This window comes from Dreissena polymorpha, chromosome 1, assembly GCF_020536995.1.
Source record: "Dreissena polymorpha isolate Duluth1 chromosome 1, UMN_Dpol_1.0, whole genome shotgun sequence".
In the NCBI taxonomy this organism is placed as follows: Eukaryota; Metazoa; Mollusca; class Bivalvia; order Myida; family Dreissenidae; genus Dreissena; species Dreissena polymorpha.
The window spans coordinates 75,885,565-75,903,115 of NC_068355.1; the positions used below are offsets into that span (position 1 = coordinate 75,885,565).

Consider the following 17,551-nt stretch of genomic DNA (forward strand, 5'->3'; position numbering starts at 1 on the left):
GACCAACTGGCGTGGATAACCGGCATTTCATACACATCCGGTCGGTTTCCCCATACCAGGTCTCAGTAGTTTAAAACTGAGGGCACAGGTGAATAAACACATCATTTGTGTTGTATCGGTTATTCTAGGTTGTTATCAAATGAGATTAAGATGTGTCAATGGTATGAGGAATGTTGCGCGACTGGATGATTTGGGGATCAATTTCGGGCTTTAACGAGATTAATGTCATGATTTTTCATTAAAGTATATAAAAAATAGAATATTCTTACACATATGTGTTATTATATTTACCATCGGAAATCAACTCGTAAAGTATATGTGTGATTATATTGAAAAACAAGATGTGTTTGTGAAACACTATGTCCCCCTATATATTTGACCTTGAAGGATGACATTGACCTTGACTTTTCACCATTCAAAATGTGCAGCGCTATGAGATACACATGCATGCAAAATATCAAGTTGCTCTCTTCAATATTGCAAATGTTATAGCCAATGTTAAAGTTTGACGCAAACAAACAAACAAACAAACAAACAAACAGACGATGCAAAAGCAATATGTCCCGCGGTATAGACTGGGGGACATCAAAATCTTTATTCAGAATAACATGGATTTGTTAAATAATTTAAATACTACCGATAACGCTTCAGACAGCTACAATTTATTTGAAGAAACATTACGATATGGTAGTGGCAGGTACAAACTACAGTAACAATGCGGGATTTCCGTCATATCAGTTTTAGGCGCCTTTAAAGGCGAATGTATTAGAAAATGGAATACACGAACATTTACGAGTAAACGGCAATGAATTTTTCCCGTATGTATGTTGTGAAACAGTGCCTTTTATTTATAGCTCTATTGAAAGACATAACACTGCCGTTTATGAATTTATTTTCCATATTTGAAAAAAATGCACAATAGCGGGCTAAACATAAAAAGACAAAGATACACAATCTGTTGGGATTGTAATTCATTTGTATTGAGGAAAATTATATCGTAACATATATAACAAACACATTTATTATAGAAATTCGGTATTCATAGCGTCACAGCCTTGGCTCATCGATGCATTATTTATTTATTTATTATAAATTATCATCGAAACAACAACAATAAAACATGGAATGCATGTCAAATTCCTTCCACTTGACCAAAACAGATAAAACAATTTCGCGGACACTCGTAAAATGAAGAGGTATTTAGAGGCCCGCGTCATAACAATACAAAGAAAGTGGTTATGTTCACAGTACTCGTTTGCATTGAACAGTTTATTAGTACAGTAAAAGAGTGAAGACTCGCTTATGTTAACATGTACCTATTCACCCTAACGCTTTGCTTTGACGTAGGTCAACACTCCGTGTTTTTACTTGTTGATAAGGTTTCAAAGAGGGTATGATGAAATGATGGACTCGATCGATCAGAAAGAGATATTAAATTTAAACATTTGTGTCTAACAGCCATTTGCCAAGTACAGACGATGGTACTTTCGTTGCAATGCTTGGAGTCTTGTTTACTAACACTAGTAATATATTTAAGAAACTGAATATCATTTGCGCTATTCATATGTACATTTACTACATTTTATTTTAGTACCAATGCATTACTTTGTCTCGCAACTTGTATGGTTAATGTTAATCATAACTGCCACACACTGAGAAGTTCTACCGTCCCTTAAAGGGGCATTTTCACGTTTTGGAAAATTAACAAAAGATTAAAAAAAAGTTTTAGATCCGCAAATTTTCCGTTGTAGTAATGTTATTTGTGAGGAAACCGTAATACTGAATATGTACCATGCTCTAAAATATCCATTATATGCATCTTTTGGCGATTTAAACACCTAAAAGGAAACCGTAATACTGAACATGTACCATGCTCTAAAACATCCTTTATATGCATCTTTTGGCGATTTAAACACCTAAAATTATATTAACGCGAAACGATTGAATAATATGGAGATTTCTGTTCTGTTGTTGTCGTTATTTTTTGTGATACTACGAGGATTACTTATATAGAGTATAAAATACATCACTGGGTGTATTAGCACGGACTGCCGAGTGATCTAAGCGATAGACTTTACACCAGGGGTCAGTGGTTCGAGCCTTTTTTTTCTTTCTTTAATTTTCTTCTGCTTTACTGGAGCCTTATAGATCCAATGTTTACATTTATAAATATAAAACATTTAATGACACACTTCAATACATACAGTAATTGTTACGAGTCTAAAAAAAATAGTAAAACGGAACAAGGGATGTAAATAATGTGCCATGATCTGTTTTGGCAAAACTGTCTCATTAATCATATTTCTCATTATCATAGTTATGCTGCGATTTTAATGGATAAGTAAAGGAAAACATTACAATTTAATAAATTAACTGGATGTCAAAATGTCGGAATTCGTTTATATTGTTCATTCATTAGTGCATAAAGGTTTAAAAAAAAGTAGGTCAAGTCCTAGTTTAAAATCACATTAGTTAACGTTCCGTTGACATTTCCTTGATGCTTGTCCATTAATTTTCATTAAAGTGCATAACAGACAGCTCGTGTCTGTGTGAACAATAATGATGCGTAATATCGTGTATAAAGTGTATAGTGTATAATACAGTGTATAAATTATGTCAAGCTGCGATCTTATCCCGTTAATTAACCCATTTATGGCAAGCGTCTAGCAAAAAGGCCTTGGCAAACAACACATACCCAGATGAGACGTCTCATCAGGGTCTGCGCTGTTTGCTTAAAGGAATTTCTGTAAGAAATATTCTAAATATAGAAATAAATATACTAGACATCCCAATTTTTGGAAATAAATTGATCCAATTTAGAAGAATGGGAGAGTCCACTAGGCATAAATGGGTTATACTGTATTTGAATATCTGTTTAATGTTAATTAATGCTATAAATATGTCAGAGCATTTTTGTAAATATCATAAATCTTAATACAAATTGCTGTCTTAGTTAGTATATTACTTTAAATATGAAAAATAAACACTCATCAGCATACACATTTCCTTCCGATATTCCACCGTGTGCCTATTCTTAAAGGAGAAGTGTATTAACAGGTTTTCTTGATGAATAGAATTATACTAGTTTAACAACATAAGGTGAACGTTTACTGTTAAGTGTTCACTTAAAAGTTGAAACAACAGTGTTCACTGGTCACGCAGATTCGTGTTTAACGTCAATTACTTCGTGCGTGCTGTTCAACAAAGTAATTAAGAGATTTTACGGCCGGAAAAAAGGCAAGTCTTCATGATAACTGTTCGGCAATGATCCGGATTGCAACTAGAGTATATGAATTTTTACCAAATTTTTATTTGAAGTGTGCTGAAAACAAACAAATATCCCCATCATATAAAGGCTTTTTAATAGAAAGTTATATCCGTAAAACATAATGAAAAACAACTAAATGAATGTCAGTGATTTTCTTCAATCGATATCAAATTTGGTAAAACGTAGTTTCTATATGGCTTGGCTATCTGTGTACCTTGCGTGTGCACAGGTATGAGTATATATCCCGTCAGAACCTCGAATGTATACGTATTAGTATATATTCCGTCCGCATCTTGCATGTATACGTATAAGTATACATTAAGTCCGCATCGTAAATGTATCGGTGTTAGTATAAAATTCGCCCATATTTTGCATGTAAACGTATTAGTATACATTTCGTCCATAAATGCGCTGTTGCGAATATGGACATTATTTTAATCGAAACTAGTTTTCAATGAAATAATCGCCAGTAACGGTCATATAAACTTTGAATTTTAACATGCATGAATATAATATGGCCTGCAGCTTCAGACGACCATTGTAAAGAATCAGTCATAAATCGAATATACATATGTATTATAAGCCACTCGCTGTACATTGGAAGACCAAATTAAAACGTGCATTCTGTAGAGATATTTAGTAAATGGATCGAAAATATATATTTACCTGGTAACTCTCTTCACAATGTGCGACCAAATGGAATACATTGGGGCCTTATTGTTAATGCCACACATCAAAGCAGTTGTTGTGGCTTATGTTTACAAACTAACATATTGAAATGTCTCTATGCTTATTCCAGTCATATATGCGGGTGCTCATAGCAAAGTAATATAACACATTTAAAGAAGCTGCTAGAAAAGTGTCAATGCTTTTCGTCCCTGATCGTAGTAGCTGTTGTATTTGCATTGTGTATGAATAAAGCGCTTCAAAAACATGCCTTTGTACGGAAGAGAAATTCATTTTGACCACACCATTTCATTGTATTACGCGGACACTCTTAAACTGAAGAGGTACCCAGGCATGCGCGTCACAGCCACACTTTAAATGATAACATCCAAACTTTTTTTCCAATTCACTTCATTACATGGGTATATAATAATCGATATCAACGTTTAGATTAACCAGAGGACCAATTTCTATGATGTCATCAAAAACCATGCTACGTGTTTACTTGATGATTAGGTTATCTAAGGTATTATTTCTTCTTTTTGGTTAAATGATGGGTAAAAAAGTCAGCAAAGTAAACTTTAAGATCGGATCTGCGACCGATATTCCAACTTCATACCGGGCATATGAGTTTGAAAAAAAAAGAAATTATATTCGACATTGAAAAGGCTTAGATATCGCCATTTTTTTATTCTAGAAGTATTTTCACCCACCCACGGAATTTTATCTTTGTAACGGTAGTTTCTGGTAATTATCGGTAATAACAAACGGACCTGTCAGCTTATTAAAAAAGAAATTATTGAAAGCAGAATGCGGTTAAAAATTAAAGGGATCTTTTCACGTTTTGGTAAATTGACAAAATTGAAAAAAGTTGTTTCAGATTCGCAAATTTTCGTTTTAGTTATGATATTTGTGAGGACACAGTAATACTGAACATTTACCATGGTCTAATATAGCCATTATATGCATCTTTTGACGATTTTAAAACTAAAAAATTATAAAGCGTTGCAACGCGAAACGATTGAATAATTTGGAGAGTTCTGTTTTTGTCGTTAAATTTTGTGAAACTACGAAGATTGCTTATATAAGGTATAAAATACGTTCAATGTGTGTACACGGCGGAATAGCTCAGTAGGATAAAGCGTTTTTACTTCAGGTCTCTGGCAGGACTCCAGGGGTCACTGGTTCGAAACCTGGTCCGGGCAATGTTCTTTTCCTTTTTTAAATCTTATTCTTGATTTTTTACTGGAGCTTTTACGATCCAATGTTTACATTTATCGATATAAAGCATTTAATGAATAAGTTAAAAAAATGCCAAAATCTGTGAAAAGGCCCCTTTAACATTGTGCTTTTCATTTTGCTTATGTAATGCTTATTGTATTTAATTCGTTCAGGCTTTAGTGTATTTTCAGGCTAACAGATGCCAACTTAATAGTTTTGCATTACGAGCATTAATCCGAAATGTCAGTGCTAAAAACCTGTTTGATTTTTCGAGTTATACATGCACATCATATGCACACGGATATCTTACCGACGAAATTACAAAAACAAAATTGAATTAGATGAAATATATTATAATTGGTAGCTATTAATCGTACAGTTTCTTTTAAAAAAACAGCGGGATATTTATAAAATCAAGTATGCGCGTTACGTCTAAAAAAGGGCGTAATAAAATGTATACCCCATTCGAGCTAAGCGCTTTTTAAGATAAACATGTTAATTTTTTTTTAAACAATATGGCCTTTTTTGAAATAAACATCATTTCCTTTCATTAGATCTGATGCCATTTGATAATTCATCTCTTATATTCGGTGGACATGGAATGTAAGTTGTTCTCACTGAATAAGTAAATAATGTTGACCACGAAACAAGAAAATACTCCGGAAACACTCATGAACTGAAGAGGTGCACAAAGAGACGCGCGTCATAACCAGTGTACGTGATCGTTTGCAAATCAATTGGTTAAAATATACACTTTATTACCTGGATAAAGTGTCGGCTATGTGTACACGCACTAGATCACCTTACCCGTTTGGAGTGACCTCGACAAGTGTCGATCAAGGAATTGCAAAATTGTGTTTACTTATTGTTGAAATGTACTGATGAAAAGGCAAGCAATGCAGCGTCATAAATAAGTGGATGTGTCATAAAAAAATAATATTTAAAAAATCGTCAGTCATATATCCATTTTTGTTATTCATATACTGACCTTGAGAATACACTGTCGGTTTCTTACATAAGTGTTATGTTATTTTTAATGACATTTAATTTCTGAAAGGTCATATTACGACACCTTTATAGATATCATGCGTAACTATGAGAACTGCTCACTGTAAATGATATAGTATGCATGATAGCCAATGATATTGAATATTATTGCTGTGTAGCCTTCACAATAACAATTGTGTCTCCTAAATTAATATCGAAGTCGCATTTATTTTATCAAAAGCCTAACCTTAACAGTTATGCGACAGTAAGGAAATACCTTTACTGTTTAGACAAAGGAAGACATTTGTTGTTTAACTCGACATTGGGCTTTTTGGTTAACTGAAAGATGATTCGCTCATTGCACTGCATTTAATAAACAAAACGTGCCAACACAAAAAATACATCATTATTTTATCGTTATGTCAGGTATTATTTGTTATATAATCTGTATCTTAAGAAATATTCCCTTCTTGCCCTAATTCAAAACAGCATTTAAGCATGGTGAGTGCATCCTTTGAATATTGGTTTATCAAGATCATCCTTGCGTTAAGTATTGAACGAACTGGATTCATCACTCGCACTTTTCATTTGAGACGCGTTCTGAGAAAACGGGGCTTCAGGCAGGTGGTTAAAGTGTCATCCCAGATTAGCCTGTGCAGTCCGCCCAGGCTAATCAAGGACGCTTTTATGGTATTTTTCGTTTAAAGGAAGTCTCTTCTACACGAAAATCCAGTTAAGGCGGAAAGTGTCGTCCCTGAATAGCCTGTGCGGACTGCACAGGCTAATCTGGGATGACACTTTACGCACATGCATTAAGCCCAGTTTTCTCGGAACGCGACTCATTTAGTATTGAACCGATGTGCTTGTATAAGGCGCTGCAAACTGGAAAGTATCTAATTATTCCTCAACCACAATGTCTTCTGCGAGGATAATCACATAGAAAAATCCTTATTAAATCGATACAAAGGTACTTAGTCTAGAATATGTTAACATTGAGTGGAAATAGTGACATCGGTAAATACGGACCGTGACCCACCGGAACTGTGGCTAATTTCGACCTCACCTTTACGCATTTACGCAACACCCCCAAATAAGTAACCATTCGACCACATTTATTAGTAATAAGTTGCAACGAGTGGCCTTAATGGTTATTCTGGATGGCGTATTATTTTACTTTGATCTGTATTTTATTTTTAAAACCCACCCTGCTCTTGTCATCCAAGTGCAATCTACTTGAAAATAACCACAAAGTGCCGTTTATGCAACATCGATTCCAAAAATAACGGTCTTTCACACATTTATTCGGACAAGAAGGTGGATGTAAGCATGTCCCACTTGACAAACTATAACATTAAGCTCATGTCAGAGGTCTTCGGTAATGATGGCCATCGTGTTTTAACCCATTTATGCCGAGTGGACTCTCCCACCCTTCTAAATTGGATAAATTTATTTCCAAAATTAGGGATGTCTAATATATTTATTTCTATATTAACAATATTTCTTACAGAAATTCATTCAAGCAAACAGCGCAGACCCTGATAAGACGCCGCATTATGCGGCGTCTCAATTGGGTCTACGCTGTTTGCCTAGGCATTTTTTGTAGACGCTAGGCATAAATGGGTTAATGAGAAACGACTCTGTTGGCGTATGTTTGATAATAATGCGCACAAGGCTTGTAAATTTAATTCGACCTGTCTGTCTCTTCCTATATCGGCTTATCCACAACAAAGAGGTGATTACAAACGGTATATCATCGATCTATCAGTATTTAGTAAAATATATTTGAGTATAGAACTTATGCGCACGAAATAAAAGTTCGCTTTTTGAAGAGAAAGTCAAGAGATGTGTTTGCGTTTTAAATGATTCCTAATTCTGCTTATTAAGAAAAAAGTTCGAGGACTATCTATCAAATTAATAAGCTAGTGCAATGTTACGATCTTTTATTTGGTAAAACTGGCGGGAAAATGCTTCAACAATTACATTGGCTATTTATTACAGTGAAACCATGGTTAAGACAGCTTCCCTGATTTTTTTAAATAAATATTTCACGAATGTGATTATGTTACGTTAAAAGTGGTCGGATTCAAAACGCACACGTGCCTATTGATGTTTGAGCGTTTGTTGATGTATAGACACAAAATTCGTCTTAAAGGTTGAACTATAGACGAAACGGAGTATTTCATGTGTTTTTATCGCACAACGCATCGTGTGCATCGTATGAGGATATACACAATTAGTTTGATTCACCGAAAGCCGACTGAAGGAAGAAGCAATCAAACACGACCAAACAAATATAGCGTAAGTTATTATGCGAAACGCCCAATGAATAAAACTAGCTCGTTTATTTTGATGTGCGAATGACTCATATTGACTCCAAAACAAAGTCAAATCTGCATAAAGCCATAATGCTCTCATGTTTCAAATTCAAAGTCCAAACCTCTAAACTGTCTTTCAAACTCAATGAATGTGTAAGGTCAATAAGTTCGTATAAATGATTGACCAAATTGAAACGTGATGTTAAACACATAAACAGCCATTGGCGGTAAAGTAAAGAGAAATTTAACAATGCTTTATTAGATTTCTATCAGGGTTGTGCGTGTGCTTAGACACCATTCATTTCCGGCTACGACTTAATTAGAAAAGTCAATTGAGACTTTGGCTATTAAATAATATGAAAAGTTTGAAATGATGATGGAGTTTCTATGATGCTACGATTTTTGGTTTCTGTATATTAACCTCTTGTAAATATTCGATTCGACGCTTGATGATGATAATGATTATAATGATAATGATGATGATGGTGATGACGATTGTGGTGGTGGTGGTGGTGGTGGTGATGATGATGATGATGATGATGATGATGATGATGATGATGATGATGATGATGATGATGATGATGATGATGGTGATGATGGTGATGATGATGATGATGATGATGATGATGATGATGATGATGATGATGATGATGATGATGATGATGTTGATGATGATGATGATGATGATGATGATGATGATGATGATGATGATGATGATGATCATGATGATGATAAGGAGTAGGAGGAGGAGGAGGAGGGTAGTGATGATGATGATGATGATGATGATGATGATGATGATGATGATGATGAGGAGGAGGAGGAGGAGGAGGAGGAGGAGGAGGAGGAGGAGGAGGAGGAGGAGGAGGAGGAGGAGGAGGAGGAGGAGGAAGAGGAGGAGGAGGAGGACGAGCAGGAGGAGGAGGAGGAAGAGCAGGAGGAGGAGGAGGAAGAGCAGGAGGAGGAGGAGATTCTTGATTATGATCATATAAGGGTTAGCAGAGTAAATCTGTTTCCAATTTCAGCCGAGAAAACTTCAAAGAAAGCTTATCGGATAAACCAAACGTTTTCGTCGACATTCTACCTGGCTTCATACCAATCTAATACGTTAGATTTATGATTGAAATTGAGCTTAACTTTATCTCGATATCACCATTTTATTGGTCATCATGTCAGCGTGTGTCACATTTTTCAATTTATCCCCGAGACTAAACAGATAATTCTTGACTTCATAAACTAAACCGCAATATGTTAGCAGTATTAAAGGGCCACACGGTAAAAAAAGACTGACCAACTACTCTTGTAGGGGAATGATAACATTTTTTTATATTTTATTAAAACTAGAAAATAATACAAGCACCATTTATAAATACATGTTTGGTTATAGATAATCATCAATCAAAATCGGCATAAAAACTATTAAGCAGTAATAATTTGTTTAAAACGCTTTGCATCGATATTTTAGCACAACAAATTGTATTACCAAACTTCCATACTAACTTTAAATACCGCCTATGCCTAATATAGTTGTATTTTTATGTGTTTTATTTTGCTTCTAGACATTAGTTGATCGTTTTTTTATTAAGAATATAAATTATTTGTAAAATTTCCGATATCCGAACATTTACGAGCAAACGCGAGAGTGGCTTTGAGCAGCGTCAGAAACACGACGTAGTTCTCATGAGCTGTCCGAATCGAATGTCGCGGTCGCGAGAAGTTCACATTGAATATATTGTGACAAAATCAGTCATTTTGTATCTCGTCGAATCTATATTACCACACCACATCTAGCGTTGACATTTTTGCTATTATTATAAGGAAAACTAATTTTGTATGGGTAAACTGTATTTTGCGAAATATCATACGAAATATTCGTTAATTTTGAGTATTTATGAAGCTTTAATTTGTGCCCATTCTCACCCAATAAAGGCACATGCTTTACAGAAGTTTTTGGTAAACCAACTGTTTATAATTTTGTTTTATTTTTAATTCAACAACGACCATATAACCGTTAAAAACGTCATAACATGTTTTGACTAACCTAAAATGAAAATTTGAAATAGTATTAAATATATAAAAATATAAGAGCAAAAAATGGAAAAAGTATGTGTTATACATGTATTAAATTTGAACCCGGGATCTCTGGAAAATACATCTGCCACTTTGTACATATATTTAAAACGAACTGTTACTCGAACATTTGTTGTCCTATTCTCGTCGAAAAGCATGAAAAAACGACATATGTTTATACCGATCGCGACTCATTACAAGCCATTAAGGAATATTTTCAACATGTTTAGTCGTGAATGCCAGTTCCTGAGTATAAATGCATACATTTTTTTTCTAAGCTGTAACGTGTTTGAAAATTATATTTTAGTATTTTGTATGTGCTACCTATTCGCAATTTTACGACGAACAATATGCGAAGCATTCATTGTTCCTTTAATAGTAAACAAAACAACCCACCTGCGGGTATATATAAATACGCAAAACTCGTGGATAAAATCAATAACAAAGTTAAGATGTTTAAGTGATTATAGTTCGGTTGTCTTCTGAACGATGTCCGATCATCCGATGGATAAAAAACGAATTATTGTTGAAATGCACTTGCATCTTTGGTTAGAATACCTACAGAATTTCGAATAAAGACTGTTCTTTCGATTAAATAATTGCAACTTTGGCGTAAATACCTACGGAATTTCGAGGGAAAGTTGTTGTCTACTCTTGGATATAAAAGTATGTACCATATAAAAAAAATTGTATGTGAATATGCCAATGCAGTTGTTTTGCTGTGGTCGGGTTGTGGTTTGTTATGTTTAATGAATTTGCTGTGGTCGGGTTTTGGTTTGTTATGTTTAATAAATTTATTTGTAAATTTTGACAAGCGGAATTATGTTAAACGAGAAATCTTTATACATGTATATTGAATCTGTTTTATAGTAAATTAGTAATATATGACCATTCAAACGTTATTATATCGTTATTATAGTTCATCAAAATCTTTTTTTTAATTGTTAAAAACTAAAACCTTTCCCTGCAATAATGTGTATTTTAAATTAATTAATGTCGTACGTTTTTATTTTTGAATTAAAAAAATTGCAAGAAAAGCAAAACTTGAAACGGCTAACTACATGCCTAATCTGTAAATAATTCAATTAAATAATGTGTACAAAGGTTGTATGGTTTTAATTGATGCATTTGATTTTTCATTGTATTTACATTTGCTAAGTACTACTGCTATTTCGGCTTTAATTATGTCTTTCATTCTACAAAATAAATCACTTTACAGCTCACACATTCGGGGCAATGAGCATGTAGATAAGCCCGTTTCTAGGGATGTGACTTTCCAAGCATTCACTGAACTTGCGCCCCTGAGTACATTTGTTAAGCGTTGTTTTTCAAGACAGCGAATATGTGGCCATTGGCATGACATTTTGTTAACGTGTTTGACCTGTAACTCGAATAGGTAATTATTGCTGTTAGAGTGCTGTAACTGTACACATATATTAGCCAGTATGTGAAATTGCTCGCTTGGCTATTTTGGTTTAGTTTTAACCGGATTGATAGTCTTTTTGGTGTAAAAAAAGAAATGTTAAAACTTGTGTCGAGTGTAATTTGGAATATATCCATATCAGCATTCGATATTGGGCTTTTATGACCGTAAACTTTTCAACGGAGATAGATGATTTAGTAAAATGTTCGTGAATCCTTGCGGTAAACATGAGAACATCCGTTATAAAAACGTTATTATTGTACTGATTGCAATGCGTTGGTTAATAATTCGATCGGTAAAATTGGCAGAATATGTTGTATTTGTTGGTGAATATTTTTTATTGATTGCATCTTTAATGTAAGCTGCGTCATTTCAGACTTTCCTTGATTAACGATGGAAACGTTAGAGCAGCAGCATGTCCCAAAGCCCAGGTCAAGGCGGGTAGCGATTGGCCCCCATGGGAACGCTTTGCTGATGGACCCCAATGGCAACCGTCGCCTAAGCAGCCTCACCGAAATGTCGGTCGACGACCCTGATGCTGATCCCGAAAACGTCTGCAAACATAATGCAATCGGAAACGGAAGGACTGATAATTTTGATGCAAGCCATGGCGTGGATTTGACTGAGCAAGACAGTGTTTTCTTCGACAGCTCATTGCTACAGCAAATCAATATGTTGATTCAGAAAGTCAAAGTGGATGACACGTTAGCCAACTACGTTAATCAAGAACTCCATGGACAGCATGACATCAATGGTAACATTCGGAAAAAAGTAAGGCGTAAGAGTTGTTTCACCATTGGTTTAAACGGTCATCTCAGTGATACCAAAGAACGTGTAACTGACCCGTTCAGAAGAGTGTCTGTAACTTCATCGACATCAGCAAAGCAGAAGGCAAAGTCCTTACCAAGACGAAGAGAAAGTGTCATTACGTGTACAACCTCTCCGCCTCTAGACGAGAATCGAAATGTGTACGACCCTACGACAGGCCGTAGATTGAGTGTCATGTCTCTGCATCATCCTCACCGGCGGATCAGCAACACGTCGGCGACCGGGGTTAGATCCCGACGCTGCAGTGTCCAGCATTCCGGCGCCAACGCAAGTCATAGTTATCTCCGGCGGCGAATGAGTTTGGCGCATGCGTATCAAAACAGTGCAATGCCACCTCTAAGGAGGCTTAGCCAATCAAACCACCAGCCACATCCCATAGAATCCGGTACGTGTCATATTATGCGACGTAACAGCAGCGTTAAACCGCCTTGCTTTCCCGTTACAAAGTTAGCGTGTGTTCAGAAAAGACTAAATCAACTATACAGAAGAAGGAAACGGGGCGAACGTGCTGAAATAAATGTAAACGACGTGAAACGAGCCTTCCGAAACATTCGAAAGGCCGAAAATAATGGGAAAAGTGATAGTGAAGTTAGTGAGGTCAACGATGACGATACGTCAACAAACAAAGACATCGCAAATGAGTGTGCAGATATTGATATTGTTTGTTGTCAGAGTGAGGCTGCAGAAAATAATCCCGTCGCAGAAGATGAGGAAAGCAACGTCGACTGTGGTCCTGTACCGACACCAAGACGAAAGACAAGCATACAGGTCCGAGCATGGGAGCTTTCCAGAAAAGTGAGGCAAAAAAGACGGGAGAAGCGAAAAGGATACAATGAAAGTCCGTTGATCTAATGAAATACAGCACACGTGTAGACGATTTAAAAAAGGAAGGATTTCATGGAGAGAATGCACTGAACAGTCATTGATCTTATATAACAGAACACCAAAGTATATAATTTGAAACAAAAGGACTGAATTGAAAGAATGTAATGCAAGTCCGTTGATAAAATGAAACGCAACACACGTATAGATGAATTACAATCTACGGACTGAATAGAAAGAAAGCGATAATTGTCCGTTGATTAAATGATGCTCACAGAAAATGAAAAGCCACAAGGTTTTAGGGAAATTACGACTTGCAATAGTATGGGTTTGTGTAAATGACAACAGAGAGTAACGATGACGGACACGCATTCATAGATTGACGGTTTTTGTAAGCTAAGACCACTATAAAAGTGTTTTATGCACTTATAAACAATATGTTCTTGATAAAAATGTTAAAATATATCTTTAATATGTTATAAAGCACATACAAGTGAGCAGTTTTAACCCTTTCTTCAACCTGATTTAATAAAAATATTGAAATATCATGTAGTTGATCTTAGGTTGAATTAAAAAATTGTAAATAAATTATATGCATTTTCAGCAGCGACTGTTTTAAACAAACAATATAAAAGCAGAAACTGTCATCCCTGATAGGGACTTCACATGCTTATCTTTGATGACACTTTAAGCACATGTATTAAGCCCAGTTTTTCCTCAATGCGGCATATTTCATAATGTTAACCTCTAGCAGTATCACATTCGCTAATTATTTGCATTAAATAAGCATGTGTTTATTTTGTGATAATACTATTTGTTAATGGTTTCCATCAAATATGTATTCCGATTAGATTTCAATATTTACTTTAGAGTTGTATCGACAAATCAAATATAACTAGGATTGTATTAACATTTCATAAAACGTAACCCCGAATAACATGTATAAATCCTTTTTACTTTATTTTGATTTTGGGCGATTTAGAATACTATTGAACTCATCTGATGAAAGTCATTTATGTACGCCTGTAAACGACAACTACCATACTTGAATAAGAAATAGTGAGATAATGGTCCAACACATAGAATACATTTCATGATCAATCTTCATACACGTTTTGTGGTCGGGAGGGGGTTAATGGTTAAGCCCTCTACCGAATTATCAAACATGCATGATTTCAACATGACTATGCGACCACTAAAACTTATATTAAATGTTAATATCTGATACAGTACAATAATCTTCAAAAACTATAATTAACGTTGTCTTCTTTGCTAGTGTTGACAATTAAAACACCAAACTTTATTCTATTAAACAAATGTTTGTTTTATGAAAACATGTTTTGTATTTTTATTATATAAATAAAGCAATAATATTTTAATTCATAAATCACTAATTGCATCAATCATATGTGTATTCTCATCTTAACATTAAGATAAAATACTTTGTTGGCGTCGCCCTGGAGGGCGGCGACTTGTATGTAATGCATTTTTTTTTCGCTTATGAGAGAAGTTATTTTGCGGATCAATGTATATATTTTTGTTTTAAGAATATCTTGCATAGTAGGTGATTTTTGTGTAAATTAGTGTAAATAAGTACTGCATTTGTGCCTATTACATTTATTACATCATTTATTGCCAATAATGCAGAGCTAATTGTTTTAATTAATAACTGATCCACAACTGATCACAGAGGAAAGATCACAGGGACTGGGCAAATACTCGAAACTTTCTGGTTTTGTATAAAAACAAATGATGTTTTGTATAAAAACAAAACATAATCAAAATATTTTTTTCTAATTTGCTTATTAAGTGGAGAATCAATGTAGTACGATATTTGACGACCGATCGCGCAAGCAAGTTTATTGGAAGGCGTAGTGGTACGAAAACGTACAATGTATTGGTTTATTAAAAGACATATAATAACGATCGCTATACACAACTTCACCAAATAGCAGTACATAAGTGAATGTCAGCCGGAATACCTCAGTTGGCAGAGGGTTAGACTGAAGTTGTTAACGCAACAGTCATCTAAAGGCCCCCCGGTTCAATCCCGGGTTCCGGCACGAACGGAACAGTTCGGCGGCTGACACTTTTTTCAGTCAGGTTAATAAATAAAGCTTTATTTTATGTTGACATTTTAAAATCCATTTTACTACAATTGGACATTCTTATTAAAATTAATGGATGCAACGTGGTGACCACGTTAATTAAAATTTCTTATATCACTTAAATATCTTATAACAAATACACGTGTTTGTATATTAACAAATAAATGCAAACAACACATCTATTATCCATGCATTTTTATGGTTGTCTATCATAGGCCTATCCCTACCACATATAGAGTGCGAAGCGCGACACGTATTATTGATTGTAACAATGAGTTGCGATAAAGGAAGCAGCCGCTTATCAAGGAGGAGCTGTGTCCCAGCAACCCGTTTCCCTAGAGTCAAGCACTCCTCGGAGTATTTTTTAAGAACCACATATAGAGCGCGAAGCGCGACACGTATTACAATCCAGGTGGTATGGGCCCTTTAGCATTATCCGACCATTACGTCCATAGTTATCTTCCTTAGAAGTTGAGAAATTTTGAAATCCTTGTTCGAAGTCCAAAATTTTCATCCGATTGTTCCCAAACTTTCACAGGTTTTTTATCAATGAGGACCCAACCCAAACTATATGAGCAATATCGGACCATAAGTCCAGAATTATGTCTCTTTGAATTTAAAAATAAAAGTGAAAAACTGCTTGGTTAGGTGATTATGTCAACATTTTTCATCAGATTATTTCCAAAGTTACAGTGTCTTCATATCAATGAGCATTTTTACCACATTTAAAATGAGAAACATCGGGAAATAAGTCCAGATTTTTTTTCTATTCATTTTGACAAAATAAACAATTTCCACTTGTTTAAAAGATTTCACAACTTTCGTCCGAATCTTTCCAAACTTGTTAAGTGTTTTATATCAGTATTACTCGAACCCTATTGAAAATGATGAAAATCGGAGCAATACATCTTTTATGATCTTTTACAGAATTCCAAAGTATTGTGAAATGCAGCTTCTTTATACAATTTACAGTTTTTATTCATTTTTTTTCAAATTTTTACAGTGTTTTCATATCAATGAGTATTCAACCCCTATCGTAAATAAGCAACGTAAGAATAAGTCCAGAATCATCTCCCCTTGAAGATGAGAAAAATATGAAATTACGCTTACAAGTTGAAGCAGATTTTATAAAACCTACACAGTTCTGTTCCATTAATGAAAACTGCGCACGGATACCAATAAAAAAAGGAAACCAATGTAAATAAAATGAACCATCAAATATTTGGGGGTTACAACACAAAATCATAGATAATGGTTATTTGGGAGTTATAACACAACATCATAAATAATGGTTATTTGGGGGTTATAACACAATATCATAGATAATGGTTATACCAGTATCTTTTTCTATTTTGTTTAAAATAATCGGCCAATATATTAATATTTACAGTAGTAAAAAAATCGTTCCATGTAACTTCATTGAGTGCCTTTTACACTGAAATTCCCCGACGCCCTTTGATGCTTTGCATCAATACTTATCTTGTATATAGCATGTATCGCCTTGTTCATTTCTTTCAAGCACAAATATCGGGTACTGTAATTCATAAGTATTCGTGGCGCATTTCTTTTCGTTAATTTCGTTGGAATTTAACACAAAAGCATCTGAAAATGACCAACGCCATTTCCCTTTTTTGTTCGAAATCAAAATTCAACAAATTAACAAGTCTGGGAATATGTTATTTTTCTTAAACCAGAACATTTAATGCAAACGAATATTGATGATTCAACAGTACTGCAAGATGATACCTCTTCAGTTTCCCAACACGTATGTCAGCCCTCAGACTAAGCAAGTTACATTGCACGTTAAGTCCGGGAAAAAAGTTCAAAATACTAATCTAAATGAACA

General features: G+C 34.8%; 1 protein-coding gene across 1 annotated transcript; it reads left to right on the forward strand.

Moving 5' to 3' along the window:
- The first annotated feature begins 10,984 nt into the window (after positions 1-10,984).
- Positions 10,985-14,142, forward strand: LOC127835671 (uncharacterized). The gene is made up of 2 exons (XM_052362113.1): positions 10,985-11,190; positions 12,324-14,142. Exon 2 carries the CDS (start codon positions 12,341-12,343, stop codon positions 13,625-13,627), a length of 1,287 nt encoding a protein of 428 aa, XP_052218073.1. The 5' UTR covers positions 10,985-11,190; positions 12,324-12,340; the 3' UTR covers positions 13,628-14,142.
- The last annotated feature ends 3,409 nt before the right edge of the window (positions 14,143-17,551 follow it).